Genomic DNA, 16233 nt, shown 5'->3' on the forward strand with positions numbered 1-16233 from the left:
AAAAAAATTAAAGAACGACCCTCTGTGCATGTGTATGAACTTTGTCCTTCTTATATTGAGAGTTGCAGATCACATATCCCCACGCCCTCTGAGTGTGATGTCATCAAGAACGGCCAATCACAAAGCAAGGTCAATGAATGTAAGGTCCACTTTATTGTACAGGACAACGTCTGATGTTATGCAACACTTTTTTTTTTCATTTTTTTTTTTTTTTTTTACTACAAACACATAAAATCTAAAATCGTTACGTGACACTACAACAAAAGAGCAAAAGAATTCTTTCTTTAAAAAATAAAAAATAAAGATTGTATTTGGGTGAAGCGATGCATTAGTGCTACATGTCACGGGGTTTAGTGGAAGAGATTCGTCGTCACACGTTTAAAACCTAAAACTTGACCACAAAACTAAACTATTCTTTTTTCCACACTGTTGTGTCTACGTACCGATGAATATAAAGTAAATCTCAGGACTGTAGAACACAGGAAAGGAGAAACAGTTGGAAGAAAAGAAAGAAAGAAAAACATCACCATTTTTAAAAAGAGGATTTCATTAGCACGTCGTTACACATCAAAGGAACACGAAGCACACAGCGTTTGCGTTATGTGGGTGTATATATAATTTTTTTTTTTTAATGTCACCTGGGATTGTAGTGATATCGAGTGGACGCTATCGATAGCGAGAGTCAAGAGCGTCAAAATGAACAGACTCGGTTGCTCAGTCCTCACTCGCTCGTATGTGAGAATTTCCCACCGGTCTATCCTCCGTGTCTACCCGAGATCACGCCGTGGCGTTCACCAAACGTCGCGGATCCGTGATGATCGTCGCTTTCTTACACCCCGACGGGTTCCCTCGCTCTCGTAAACTCGCTCGCCTGGAAAATATCTCGGGCTGTGTTGGGTGGGAAGTGTTTCAAATCACATACGAGGATAAAACCATGTAGTGTGCACGCTGCGTTAAACGACCCTGTTTACCAAAAAACAACAACGACGACAACAACAAAAACACCGTAGTGTGCTACTCTTTTAAGGTACGAGACGGAATAAGCATACATCTTGTCCAGCGTAAACCAGATGAAATATCCCGTATCAGTCATTAAGATTGAGAAGTGGAAGCCCGTCATCGTTCTCCTTCTGTTATTTCTAACCTTCTTTTGAAGATCGTTATAAAAGATCGTTGATAAATAAATAAATAAATAATGCAATCACATTGCAAATTTGATAAGATTAGAGATAATCCTTTAGTCTGTGTTTTTATATATATTATACACACACCACATAAAACTCTAGTGCCAGATCACTTCCTGTTGGACATCAAGTACACTACAGGGAATGTCCAGGATGTTCTTCTCCATCTTGGTAGTGCACTTTTACAAGGTGTATGAAGCTGAATTCTAAATTAACACTCATTAGATACACTACATGGACAAAAGTTTGTGGACATCTGACCATCAGACCCATACGTCCTTTATCAAACGTCCCGTTCCAGATTGATTCCGTCTTTACTGTTATAACGCGCTCCACTCTCTCTTCTGGGAAGGCTTTCCACTAGATTTTGGGGGTGTGGCTGTGGGGATTTTGGGGCGTGGCTGTGGGGATCTTGAGGCGTGGTTGTGGGGATTTGGGGGCATGGCTGTGGGGATCTTGGGGCGTGGCGGTGGGGATTGTGATCATTCAGCTACAAGAGCGTTAGCGAGGATGAGGACAGGTGCTGATGTTGGGATGTCGAGGAGGCTCCAGTTCCAGTTCATCCCAAAGGTGTTCAGTGGGGTTGAGGTCAGGGATCTGTGCAGGACACTCCAGATCTTCCACCTTCTTCTAACCTTCACACACACACACCGTGTCTTCATGGAGCTGGCTTTGTGTACAGGTGCATCGTCACGCTGGAACAGTGTTTGGGTCATTTAGTTCCAGTGAAGGGAAACTGTAACGCTACAGCACACAGAGACGTTCTGTACAATTGTTTGCGTCAAACTTTAGCAAGAACCACATATGGGTGTGATGGTCAGGTGTCCACAAACCTTTGGCCATGTGTGCAGTGCTCCATGTATCGGTCCCTTCAGGACTCTGCAAGCGCAGAAATGGACGCAGAATCAAGGAAACTCCGCGACATTCGCAGGAGCTTGCAATTTTTCAAAATTACCGCAGATTTTCCGACGACTTAGGCCGAGACTCCTCATGTGATGTCGTCACGACGCGCGTTCAGTCACAGCCCTCTTCAATTCACGTGCGTTGAACATGTGTACGGCTACAAGGTCTCGCTTACCAACAAACACCACTGTGAAAGGCCACGCAAGACAGTTCAGTGAAACTGCGATTCCGCCAATTCAAGTAGTTTTCCGTAGTTTGTTCTTTTCTGAAAACGATCTGAATTGTTGAAACGGCCTTTCACTGTGACGTTTGCTGCTAAACGAGACCTTTTAGCTGTACTCGTGTTCGTGTCTTGGCCCAAACCTGCGGTTTCAGCTGCAAGCTCCTCCGAATATTGCGGCGTTTGCTTGACCTCGTGTTCATTACCCGCGATCGCAAAATCCTGACGGGACTGATCGGGACGCGTCGCTCCACACCTTACAGGGCGCACGCGCTGTATACAGCGAGTAGAAAACCGCCTGGGATCCAGCCTCACAAGACAAAAGACTTGATTTGACCTAATCAGTGATCTTTTTTTATAGACTCACGTGATATCGCTCACTCTCACATACACACACACACACAACGTGCTCTCCCTCTCTCCTGTCCTGTCCTGTCCTGTGTGGTCAGTCTATCCACACAGCGCCCCCTGTTGGAGAATCTATTTATCCCCCCGTTTAAAAAGCAGAATTCTTCCTAACTCGTAGCCTGGAAGTAAACATGAATCACACTGTATTGCCCTGGGTTTTTTTTTTTTGGGGGGGGGGACAAAAGTCCACTGATCACAGTTTATGATTAAAAATCCCTGCACAACAACTCCATTATATTCGTCATTACATATCATCTATCTTTTTTTATTTTATTTTAAATATAGCTCATAGAATCTTTTTTTTGATCAGATATAGTGTACACGTCACTGACGCACGAGACGCGGAACAGTAGGCATCGCTTAAGAGTCACTCATCACTACGGCGAAGGGGGCTCCACTTAGTAAAGGTAAATGGAAGAAGAGGATTTTCGAAGGACTGGCGTATTTACGAAGATTTCATGCGAAAACGTCTCTTAAAAAGAAGTCCAGCGTCTTCCTCGTTTCTGTTTAGTAGTAAATATACGGAGTGAGCGGAAAAGGTGGCGTCGTATAAAGATTGCGCTCGTCGCTGAGAATAACAGTCCCTGCCTTACTCTGATAATGTGCTGCTGCCTGTGAAGCTGCCCGTGTGTGTGTGTGTGTGTGTGTGTGTGTGGAGAAATGATAGCAGTGCTCCATAACAGAAAACTAACTGATTATTACTGTATTATTTAAATAATAATAATAATGATAATAATAATAATAATAAACCACAAGCACACTGCTTATTCTTTTCTTACAGAGCCAAAACCACACAAACACATGATTGGGACAAAAAGGGAAGAAGTTGTACGCGCACACACACACACACACACACACACACACACACACACACTCACTCACACTCTCTCTCTCTCTCTCTCTCTCTCTCTCTCTCTCTCTCTCACTGGGAGAGCGAATAAATAAATCAATCTGCTCCTCACTCGCCACACTCGGGTCATGCTGGAGCACGAGCTTCCCTCCAGAGGAGAAAGTGGGACAGGGCGTGTAGTTCGTCCTCGCGTTCGCGATCGTAACCGGTTTCTCACGAACGAGACGGAAATGAAACCGAATCTCTGACACAACACGGCGACGGAGAATCCCCGGTTAGGTGTTCAGTTCCGTCTTTTAACTGAGGGTTCGTACTTCTCATTCGCTTCAAGCGGTTCCTCGTGATAGGAATGATCCGAGTCGAAAGCTATTACGGTTTGGGTTCACGTCACGAGTATATACAGGGTGTCCCGACGGTCTCCGGAGATCGGCCACATCAACACTTTTCAGCAAAACGGAACTTTATTTACAGAAAAAAACAAACAAAAAAACCATCCTGTACATGACTGCTCTCGCATTTCACTGCGGGAACACACGCACGGTGTCGTCTCGCCCAAGCCTCCTGATCCAGCCGTGAGAGATTTCAATACGTTCTTCTTCTCTCAAAGGCCGTCTGGAAAAATATATATATAATATAAACCAAGTATGAAATATTTTGGAAGACATTCTGCTAAAAAAGTGTTCCTGTCCCCCGTGCATGGAGAGTGTAGGGACGCCCTGTATAAATATATACACACACTACCGGTCAAAAGTTTGTGGACACTCGACTGAACCCTTTCTCGTGATCGTTAAAAAGCTTTTGATCTGAAGGTGTGTGATTAAACGCGCGAAATCTCATCTAGCAAAAATATAAATTCCGTTTCTTTTCATTAGAAAATTAACACTTTATTTACGAATAAATCTTTAATTAAACGGACGACTCGGGGTGAAATATTTCCGAAAAGCAGGTGATAAGAGTCCGCCTTCATCTCGGGGAAATTCCTCAAGAAATCGCTCGAGAAAACGCCAAGGATACATTTCTGGGAATTCTAGGCGAAAAGCGCGTCTAAAAGGCGAATGATATGAAATTATTTCGATTTATTTTGGATTTTTTTTACAATCAGGACGTAATTCCCGTCGTTCCGTTTGTGTTATTTGTGACCGGCGTGAAATGGCCAGGAAGAGCCCAGTGCTGTTCCTCTACGGGGCGTAACTCTTCATTAGCAAGATGAAAACCCGACGCTGTAACCGTCGGTTACGCTTCTTTCCAAAAAAAAAAAAACACCGCTTGAAAAGAACTTCAGTATTGTTTATGATCTAAAATCTCCATTCATTTCATTTCTGTTATAAGCGTGCTGTAACCTGTGGTATAAATGCTCCACCGACCCCCCTCCGATAAAACAAACAAACAAACAAACAATAAATGATATAATATAAGTATGATCTAATAAAAGTATAAGTTTCTGATCTTATGAGACGTCAGGTGACGAGTAGGATGTTGTACATTATTAAAGCATGTAATAATATTATAGCTGATGTTTTTGTGTGTGTAGATCCCTTTAATAAAGAGAAATGAGAAGTACCCCGGGGTGATCCTGTAAAGATCCTTAACCTGTGTAATTCATATTGAGAAAAATATCCGGAACAATTCCAGTGTAAGCTCTTTTCTATTCGATACTTCCTCACCTTACGGTCTACAAGCGTACACTTCCACTTACACTGCCACTTCTGCTGAATTTACCCATGATCCCTGTGTGAATATTTGACGGATAGTTGATCGTGACGGTTGTTGATGACCCTGCCGTGTGTCTGTCCTTACAGAGGGCCGTACTTGGCCTCGTAGAGAGCCATGATCTTCTTGCAGCGGCTGCAGGTCTTCCTGAGCTCGGCCACTTCCTGACGCAGTGCCGCGTTTTCCCGCTCCAGGAAATTGGCGCGCACGGCGATCTGGTTCTCCTTTACACGCCGCGCGTCCCGCGAACGCTTCGCCGCCAGGTTGTTCTTCTTCCTCCTCGACCAGTACCTCTCGTCCTGAAGGGAAAAAAAATATATATATATTTATATAAAAATACACGAATGGGGGGTTACACAGCTGAAAAGAGAGGCGGGAACTCTCTCTGTCTCTCTCGCACGCTACGAGAGACACGGAAAACACGGAAGAGAGATGCCGCAGTGAGCGGGAACGACCTCAGGGCGTGTTGTTTCATTTACGAGTCAGGTTCACATCAGCGTCGGGTTTGTACGAGTACGAGGCTCGACTGAAAACAGAGCCCGATCTTTGCTCCGTGAATAAACACAGATACGGACGACTTTCGACCTCGACTCCGTCCCGACCGTCCGGAAAATTTAGGACCACCGGGAAGCTGAAAAACAGCTCGCGTCGTTCTCCAGGGAACGAGAGCCAAACACAACAACCACCATCTGTCTGATGCTCAGCGTAAACAGTTCCACATCACCGTCCAAATATGGTCCAAAAACTAGCTGAAATCCAAAACTGAGGAAACTGGGGCGTAGAAGTCAAGAGAACACACACACACACACACACACACACACACACACACACCCATGCCGATTATTATCTAGAAAGAACTTTGGTGGTATTCTCCTACAGCTCCAAAGCGAGAGCAAACCAGAAGTTAAAACAGACGTTCGTAGTACAACAGATCTCTAACTGTCCTGCCGAGACGTGCGTTAAGATGATAAATCAGGGAATCGGGAGCTGAAATGGTGTACGGCCCCTTCCAAAAGTATTGGAACGGCAAGGCCGGCTCTATTGTTTTTGATACACGTCGAAGACATTCGGGTTTGGGATCAAAAGACGAACATGAGATGACAGAGCGGAATTTCAGCTTTCGTTTCCTCGTGTTTACATGTAGGCGTGTTAAACAACTTCAAACACGGCACCTTTTTGTTTGAACCCACCCAGTTTTTTTTTCCAAGTGATTACATGTGACCAGAAACACGTGACTGGCAGGTGTTTCTTGCTGCTGGGGCGTGTCCTGTTAAACTCACTGTTTAAAGAATGAACAGCTCTGAATGTCTACTAGTCCTAGGTTTGGCCCGTGAAGAACGCATTTGTTGTTAAAAAAGGACAAACCAACATGAAGACCAGAGAGCTGTCTACGGGAGAAAAGCAAGGCATTCGCTGTACGTTTCGGAGCTTGGTGTTAGCCTTAATAAACCGGTTATTAACGTCCAGAGCGGTCATTCTCCATTTTAAAGCGTGCGTCGTGACACTGACCGGCATGTACATCCGTGCTCAGGACGCGTTTAGGAAGTCAGACCCGTGTTGGGAAAGAAACAGCAGGAAACACGCAGAGTCTGACCTTGGCATCTTCGGGAATGAACACCTTCTTGGCCTTCTTGATCATGGGCTGCGGTTTGAGCTCGTCCTCGGTGAAGCGGTGTTTGCGCGGGTTGAACAGCTCTCCTCCCGGAATGCTGGACAGCACCAGGTCCGCTGGGTCTGGCTGGAAATTCACACTCACCTCGATCTCCTCTGGGTTGACTGGAGACGGAGTGGTGCGCTCTGGCTTATCTTCGGGCTCTGGAGGGGGAGAACCATTTGAATTATTATTATAAAACCAGTTTAATTATCCCATCCTGGACATCACGGTGTATAAAAAGGGGTTTACCTTTGTGAAATAAGTCTTGAGTTCTCTTTTGTGTGTGTGTGTGTGTGTGTGTGTGTGTGTGTGTGTGTTCACCTGTGGCATTCTCCATCACCTGCGCCTCAGCTATTTCACTCTCGTCCTCCCCTTTTATCTTCTGCACTTCTGCAGCTTTTTCTGTTTCCCCGGGCACCTGTGGGACGGCCGCCGAGACTTCCGGGACTGCGGGGGAACCCTGGGCCTCCTGCTCCAGGCTCTTGTGCAGCTCCTCCTCCAGAGCTGCAGGAATTTGGTTCTCCAGCAGGAACTCGTCCAGGTCCATGTACTCCAGGTGGAAGTTCTCGCCGTCGTACGGGATGGTCTTGTCCCAAATCGTGGGAGTGAGCGAGGCCGAAACGCCGCCCGCCCCGGATCCTCCGCCGCCTCCATCTCCGCAAGACTCCCCGTCTCCGATGGAGCTCAGCTTCTCCTTCTCTATCTCTGCCATGGACACAGAGCGAGGAAGTCCCACAATGACTAGGCTTATAATAATTAAAACTACAAAATTTACAAAATTCACACGATAACGTACTACGTAAAGAATAACACACTCTGTGATGCACCGTTACAGGAAAACCATCAGCTACTAGGACGTGTGATGAAGCGGAGTTACTCTGACCACTCCGTAACAGCGTGTTGTTTTATAGCGTTTTATTCCTCTTATACCACAAGCAACTTACAAAGAATTGCAATTTTTTTTTTTTCATGAACAAACAACCGATACCTCGTACTTTTTATCCGTTAATAGTTACACTTAATGCTGTGGAACGTCTACGACGCGAGGTCGTTCGAGTTAAAACGGCTATAACCGTTGGATCTCTCACCAGCTTTCTCTTGAAGTCAATACGACGTTGTCAAAGTTGCAGCTTTTCCTCTGATTCCTCCGTTTGTTACAAAGCGCTGACACTGAAGACTCCTTACCAAAATGCAAAAGAAACGTCTACTTACTCCTGTATTCCTGGGAAAAACCTAAAACACCTAATACAAAAGCAACACTGAAAGGTATCTAAACATATCCACTGTGTCCCAAACATCACTCTTCACATTGGATTCATGTTCCTCATGGTGCATTAAAGAGAGACTAGTCTTTTATTTATTTATTTATTTATTTTGAAAGATTAAGTAGGTTTGACATTTGAATATTTAATATACACTGACTATAATTCTGAAAAGACATCGTAACTGTTATTTTCAGAGGTGCGTACAGTGTCGTCTCGCTGGCCAACCGATTGTGAATTTCACCCATAATGCACTGAACATGAAACAGCAGCATGTCGGTTAACAAGAACATCAGCTTCAGTACAGATTCGACAAGTCTGTGGAGCCGTACGTCCTGCCGGACGGGTAGTGCACTACACCGCGCCATTACAGCGTCCTGAACAACATGGACGCCATTATTATTATTATTATTATTATTATTATTATTACATACAGACTAAATTATACAAGGACATTATTGAATGCAGTGACTGTTCATGGATCATACACCCCCCCCAAGGTGCTAAAAGCACGACCGTGGATTTCGTTGTTTTATCTGGGGCTAATTTAAAAACCACGATCTCGTTTTTAAAGCAAATTTTTTTAAAAAAGTAAACATAATCACGTTCCACAAGCAGACGCAATGGCAAACAAAGGGAAAGTGTAGGTGAAGGTGAAGTGAAGGTGCAGACTACACCGTCTGTGGTAGAAACTGTACCGATATTACAGTGATTCCAGTCAAAATGCTTCTTTCTTTTTTTTTTGGCGTAGGCAGGCTAGCGACACCGTCACCTTCCGAGAGTGTGTTCGGACGGACCAACGAGACTCGAGACCGTCCATTCGATGTGTTTTTTTCCCCCCTGATGTACCATCGTAACACCAGGCAAACTTGGAAGAAACTGGGAGAGGGAAAAAGTGGATGAATAAGGAATTACACCGTGCTGAATATTTTGGTATACGAGAGCGCGGTCCGGAGTGTGTTGTCCCCCTTACATCACAGCGATTCGCCAACTATTACAGTGTTAATTATTTATTAATGAACAGCAGCACATGGCTCAAATCAGAAATGCGTGCGCACCACAGTCGACCTGTTCCCCATGCTTCGGGTGCATTATTCATTTGTATTATTATTATTATTATTATTTTTATTAGATGTAGTTGAGAGAGACCTGGCAACCCTGGGAACAATGTTCAAAGCATTGGATGTAATGAGATACATGGAGTTTATTTCTTGCCCCATGTATAATGTAATATTTCTACAGACCGATGGAAGTTTAACACAACACACACGGTGCACGTGTACAGATACAGAGCTCGAGGAATGGGGAAAACAGCATTTAAGTTCAAATCTTGGTGGGTTTTATGAGGGAGAGGAGGGGGTCATGCTAGATGGAGTATATTTTACTGTAAGGCTGTCTGTTTAAAACGAAAGCAAAACTGGAGAACATTTTGTTGTTGGGGTTATTTTATGGAAAGAGGTGCTCTCTCTGTCTCTCTCTCTCTCTGGTTGTTTCTAACACCTTTTCCCAGCTTGTTTCTTATCTAGTATATTGAAGTTGTTTGAGGGTTAACGCATGGATCAAACCCAGACATAAACACTACCAGGCTTCTTCACTTCTCTGTTTATCTTCTGAGACCACATGCTATATGACTAGCCTGTAGCCTGCTACTGGACACTCCACAGTTCATTCACAGACCTGCGTTTCGATACATAAATAAATAATAAATAAACAACCCTCACCATCATCCCCGTCGTCGAGTATGTTAGGCGGTAGGATCTCCATTATCTTCTTCAAAACTAAAGGCAAAGGCTTTTGCGGGCTGCTGTTGCTAGGAGCAACGGAGAGAGTAACCGTCGTCTGTCCGGGCATAACTCAACACCGCAGGCGATATTGTGAGGAAAATACGGAAAACAATTAAGACGACGACGGGGAAAGGTGGTGTACTGAATTACCCTTAAAGCCCCTGCTCGAAACGTTGAGGCTGGAACAAAACAAAACAATACGATAGAACAGCGTGCTGGTTGGCTAGCTCTTTCACCGCGGCGTGAAATTTACATCTTTTCACATATTCATAATACGTGCGCGCTGTTAAAGCAAGTCAAACGCCTATTGGTCCAATAACTTATGAATAATAATGAGTTCTCGCACGCCTATTGGTCAGCGTAAAGGCAGCGCGCGAGCTTCTTTGAGCACAGGAGTGAAAAAGCGCGGGCGCGTCGCCTCTCAGCTTAGCACGCGCACTGTCAGGGAACCGTTTCGTTAATTATGTGAGGAAAGGAGTAATATATATATATATATATATATATATATATATATATATATATTATTCATAACGAACTCGTTAGTTTGTTTTGAAATGTGTCGGGGGTTTTTGTGTGTGTGTTTGTTTGAGCACCTCTCGTTTCACAAACACGTGCCGCGCGAGTCTCGTGGGATCACGTGACCGAAGGTTGACGTCATGCATCGAGCGCGTGGACTTGAACGTGCGTCTGCTGCATCACTGTCACCGCAGTGCAATACATTGTTATATTATTTCTGTTCCACGTTCCAACACACACACACACACACACACACACACATACACACTCCAGTAGCAAGCATAAACGTATGCACGCTCACACTGCATATGCATTCACGCAGATATGTGAATGAGCAAACACACACACACACACACACGCAAGTTGCAAGCATAAACGTATGCACGCTCACACTGCATACGCATTCACGCAGATATGTGAATGAGTGAATGAGCAAACGCTCACATACATACACACACTCCAGTAGCAAGCATCAACTTATGCACGCTCACATGGTCACACTGCACTTGCATTCACGCAGATATGTGAATGAGCACACAGACACAGGGCTTTCTTTACTGCTGTGTGAGCAGGAACAGCGTTTTCTCTTGCATCCCTCCTTGTCTACACTGTGCTTCAAAACATGCAGTCACTGTTAACTGTACAGCGGAAAAGACTCAGTGCATGAGCCTTCACGTGTCCACACACAGCAGTAATGAGTAGCAGGTCTACACAGAACTGCTGAGGCACCTGCCCTCTCTGTCTGCTATAATCACAACCGCACGTGCACACCACCGTTTTGCAGAATTCGCTTTGGTCTAGCCCTTCTTCTCTGAACTGTGCAGAATGTCACCAAAAAAGGTCCAGTTGTATGGGGATGACACTGACTTTAAAGCCCCCACTGTATCATATCTTCGTTTTATTTCTAAACAACACTGATGCAACTATAGAGGAATCTTCCTGATGGAGGGTGTGTCACTAATATGAACTTTTTGTTTGAGATTTACATTTATGGCATTTGGCAGACGCCCTTATCCAGAGCAATTTCTCTCATTTATACAACTGAGCAGTTGAGGGTTAAGGGCCTTGCACAAGGGCCCAGCCGTGGTAGATTAGTGGTGCTGGGATTGAACTCATGACCCACTGAGCTATCACCACCCCACATTTGCAACACTTGAGATGAACACAGGATATACAGTCCCCTTCGAAAGCACTGGAAAGGCAAGGCCGATTCTTTTGTTTTTGCTACGCCCAGTGCTTGTGCAATGGCTCTGATCGATTTCCCCTCTTTTCTCAGCTTCAAAATGGCTTGCTTTTCTCCCTTAGACAGCTCTCTGGTCGTCGTGTTGGTTTGTCCTTTTTAAACAACAAATGCAGTCTTCCCAAGCGAAACCCAGGGCTCAAACCAAGAGCAGACATTCAGAGCTGTTCATTCTTTAAACAATCAGTTTAACATGGCACGCCTGGGCAGCAAGAAACACCTGCCAGTCACGTGTTCCAATATTTTTGAAAAACGAGTGGGTTCAAACAAAAGGTGCCATGTTCGGAGCTGTTTAATACGTCTAGATGTAAAATATGAGGAAATGAAAGCTGAAATTCAGACTAATCGTCTCATGTTCATCTTTTGATCTCAAACCCAAATATCTTCAGTGTGTAGCGAAAACAAAAGAGCTGACCTTGCTGTTCCGATATTTTCGGAGGGGACTGTAAATACAACCACTAACACGACATAACATGACTAATTACAAAGAAAAGGTAGACACGGGTACTAACATTCATTGTGGGTGTGGCCAAGGCAATTTAGTCAACAAAGAAAACCAGGAAGTAAACACTGAATTTTTCTCCCATTCCCACGAAGCTCAATCATGTTCTCCATTTTCTCATTGAAATTCAGATCAGTGTAAGTTACATACTCTGATCATGTCACCTGATCTACATGCCAAAACACACTCCATCTGAGATTGTACTCAGGCCACATGTCTGTGTAAATATCGACACCCACCCATCAGCCTCACTTTGATCAATTATCCACCGTAAGTCATTATTTTATACTAGCCATTGTGGACTTATTTTACATTTTGCTAGAATAAAACACTAGTTAATAAAGTTAGTTCATTATTATTTATTGATATTTCGACTGCTTTTTTCAGGCTTAAACGCAAGATTAAAGGCGGCGGTCTAGACGCTATTTAAAAACACCGTCTTGGACGTTTCTACTCAAAAAATTAATAATCTGGCAACCTTGGATGCATGAATTACAGGTATCACGAAAATCGACTTCAGCAGCTGTGTAACCTGACTCTGAATACACATAAGAGTATACACGTTCCTCCACATAAATACTGAGGTAACTTTTGGACTCAAGTTGCAGACTCTGGATACAATCCATAAGCATTAATGACTTACCATTAATGCATACAGTGTATTAATGCACAAGTTCACTGTTTGGTCATGTCGATTAACGCTGTAAATACTGTTAGTTAGGGAATCTTCTAAAAAAACAACAACAACAAAAAAAACGTGTATGTAAGTGTAACCTGTAAGTGTATTATGGGTATTTTATTTCTTTTGGGGGAACAAGATTTGGACTCCGTCCCACAGAGTGCACAGGGTATGCTCAACTATGCTTTCAGACACGGGTATAATAATGGAAAATCCTCTGAAGATCTAGTGAATGATGTGCAGTTTGGATGCGATTGCTGTTTTAGCGCTTCGCTACCCATTTAAGTGACTCGCGTGTTGACGTAGTGGCCGAAATCTCTGAAAGGCATGCTTATGATCATCCATATGAAACATTAAAGCCTAGTAGAGATGTTAGGAGTCAAATGTTCATGAGCAGACGGGAGGAGAATGATCCGATCCTGACGCGCTGCACTTTCACACTTCTGCTGCCTGCCGAACCTGAACAGGCGGTGTGTCAACTTTCTGACTGGGCCGAGGGAAGTCCGGTTCTACCGGTTCTGCACTTCTCAGCCAATGACACGCATAATGACTATAATAATATAACCAATTTTCTTCTTACGTTTCCTTTCGGAAAACAACCACTTGTCCTTTTAACATGTTTACACACAACTGTGCAAGCAGAGGTGGAACGTACTTACTGGAAATAACTACTTTTTTATATATATATATATATATATATATATATATATATATATATATATATATATTCAAGTATCATTGAGTATAATTGAAAATATTTGTAGCGGTACTCAATTACTCAATTTTATTTAAAAGTCCATTCTAAGTGCACAAAAGTGTTCCTCAAAAGTTCTTTAGACGGTTAATGGTTCTCGCGCCACTCTTCTGAAAGGAAAACCCTCATTTTATAGTTTGACGTAAAATCTTTAAGGGTTTTAAGATCCATTTACAGTTCAAGATAACATTTTATGAGACATTAATCATTTGCCACCAATCGAGTCAGTGAGTCTCTGTTCGGGTGACCTTTATTCACACCGTATCTCTGTGGAATTCGGGATTCTGGCTGTGAATGTTCCACGTAAACAAATCTGAGAAACGTACGTGTGTCTGTTGACACGTTTTCTGTAAGGACACGTTTCTGGAACATTCACGGAAGGAGTCTCCAGTGTCAGCGTAACAGTCCGGAGTTTACGCGTTACAGTTTCTCGGTAACCCGACAAGCTGCGTTTTTCATTTTTATTTTCTTATTAAGTCATTAACGAGAGAATAAAACAGAGAGGCTGGAGAGGAGACGAGTGTTTTTATAGCTACTATAACGCAGCACAGAACACGAACTAACTCGTTTGACGGACTCTCCACATTAAAAATGAAACGTAACTAAAAACAATTTTTAAATTTTTTTTTTTTAGAAAAAGTGTGATGTTTCGCTCGTTAATAAACGAACACTACTACTGCTGTAGTTTATGAGGAATAAAACACTTCAGGATGTGCTGTTATTGTAAAACAATCAACTTCTGATTGGTAACGTCACACTTTCCTGTTGATTACTTTCCTATAACTGCATGACACGGATCGGATTATTTTAAACAAGAAACTAATCTTGTCAAAAGAAAACAAACTGGAATATTTGAAGACAAAAATACAAATTCCGAATACAAAAATATCATGTAAAAATATATATTTTTAAAACCCCAGCGGCACAAGCCCCAAGTCTATTTGTGACCTAATTTTTTTTTTGTTGATTGTTTACATCGCGCTGTGCAAATAGTTACGCACATACTGACCAGGGTGAGACCATTTAAAAATAAAAATTAAAAAAAACTCCTGACTTCTAATACGAGATAACTGTAGTTATCGTGTACTTACAGAGTTTGTTTGTTTGAATATTTCAGTACATTTAAGTAGATACTTTCAAAACTGTACTCAATTTTCAAAGTGTGTAAACTTATGTGTCATTTTTGTGCATTTTTTTTATTATTATTATATTTTTTGACCCCATTGTGTGTGAGACTCCTCAAGAGTCAGATGTCTCGGAGTAAACTAGGATCATTTCTCCTTCTTCCTCATGTTCATGTCCCAGGTCAGATTTTATTATAGTAAGCAAGTTCTTTCTGAAAATATCTTTCTACAAGTTATAATATCACCATATATATATATATATATATATATATATATATATATATATATATATATATATATGGATAGATAGATATATGGAAAGAAAGTTTCTTACCCCCTTCATCACTCCGGTGCTGCAGGAAAGTTCGATAAACCTGCTCGATGTCTCCCAGATCCCCGAGAGCAAACATTTCAACACAAAACTAGAACTCAACTGGTTGTGCGTCAGAAAAACAACCAACCGCCTGAAGTACCAACGCAGCGGAACATATTAAACACTGTCCATCGTCACTGCGTAGCGAGGAGACACCGCCTACCTCATTAATATTCATATTCACTAACACCACTCTTTATGAATATCTATCATATAATTAGACTTTTTTTTTTTAAGTCCAGCCTTTCGCCGAGTAATTCAGTACACTGGTTTTTGTTCGGTCGGACTCTGAGATGTATTTTAAACCAAAATATACTCACTTTTAAAGTTCAATCAAACAGGAAGCGACTCTCGCTGCGTCATGAATATTCAAATTAACGCAGGAGGTACACGCCCATCAGTACCGTGCGTAATTAATTATTCGTAGCCGGCGCTGATGATTGGCCGTAAAGGACAACTCTGGAAAAGCCTACTTTTGTAGTGTACTTCTCCTCAGCGTTTCTAGATTCTTGTATATACTTCTATATTTAGCATTTAGACAGGTCATTCAACAAGACAACGCTACACAAAGTGATTAAAAGTTATCAAATTATAGCTGACTAATGAAATAAGGGTAATGTAGCTAGGCTAACAAGTGATGAAAGCTTATAGCTTCTTGTTTAGCATTGTGCAGATTACAGCCTTAAGCCATTTTTCTTCATTTCTTTATTTTTTACCTCACACATTACAGGTAGCCTGTTGTGACTTTGATTCGAGTTCTAATGAGGTATTAAGGAATTAAACCCTCAGTGTCACGCTGTTATAAAAATAATCAACAGCATGGTGGAGCGATGAAGCCACTGTAGATACCGATTATGTTTTATTCCTTACCTATATCCGTTTGACACTGGAGACGCCTTCATTAAAGGATGATGACGTTTTTGTCTAAAACATCCTGTTTCTGTACTTGTTTAACTTTGTACTACATTAATCTCCCTATCAATCTATCATATCATATCATACATTCATACCTTCCTATCTATCTATCTATCTATCTAAATAAATAAATAAATACTTTCAAGGACAGTCCA

General features: G+C 42.5%; 1 protein-coding gene across 2 annotated transcripts; it reads right to left on the reverse strand.

The window, feature by feature from the left end:
- Positions 1-129: 129 nt before the first annotated feature.
- tefb (TEF transcription factor, PAR bZIP family member b) lies at positions 130-15364 on the reverse strand. Of its 2 annotated transcripts, none has more exons than XM_053637261.1 (4): positions 15125-15364; positions 7251-7634; positions 6870-7090; positions 130-5574 (listed from the first exon to the last, which is right to left on the reverse strand). In XM_053637261.1, exons 1-4 carry the CDS (start codon positions 15198-15200, stop codon positions 5359-5361), a joined length of 897 nt encoding a protein of 298 aa, XP_053493236.1. In that variant the 5' UTR covers positions 15201-15364; the 3' UTR covers positions 130-5358. The 2 variants fall into 2 exon arrangements, with proteins under 2 accessions (XP_053493236.1, XP_053493235.1); XM_053637260.1 differs by lacking the exon at positions 15125-15364 and adding an exon at positions 9913-10400.
- Positions 15365-16233: the final 869 nt, after the last annotated feature.

Source organism: Ictalurus furcatus, chromosome 12, assembly GCF_023375685.1.
Source record: "Ictalurus furcatus strain D&B chromosome 12, Billie_1.0, whole genome shotgun sequence".
Classification (NCBI taxonomy): domain Eukaryota; kingdom Metazoa; phylum Chordata; class Actinopteri; order Siluriformes; family Ictaluridae; genus Ictalurus; species Ictalurus furcatus.

Excerpts from the sequence above, each read along its gene's own strand:
- tefb (XM_053637260.1), bottom strand. The coding sequence starts at position 10,042 with ATGCCCGGACAGACGACGGTTACTCTCTCCGTTGCTCCTAGCAACAGC. Across the intron at positions 7,635-9,912 it reads ACTCGACGACGGGGATGATG|AGATAGAGAAGGAGAAGCTG; the intron begins GTGAGGGTTGTT and ends TGTCCATGGCAG. Across the intron at positions 7,091-7,250 it reads GGTGATGGAGAATGCCACAG|AGCCCGAAGATAAGCCAGAG; the intron begins GTGAACACACAC and ends CTCCCCCTCCAG.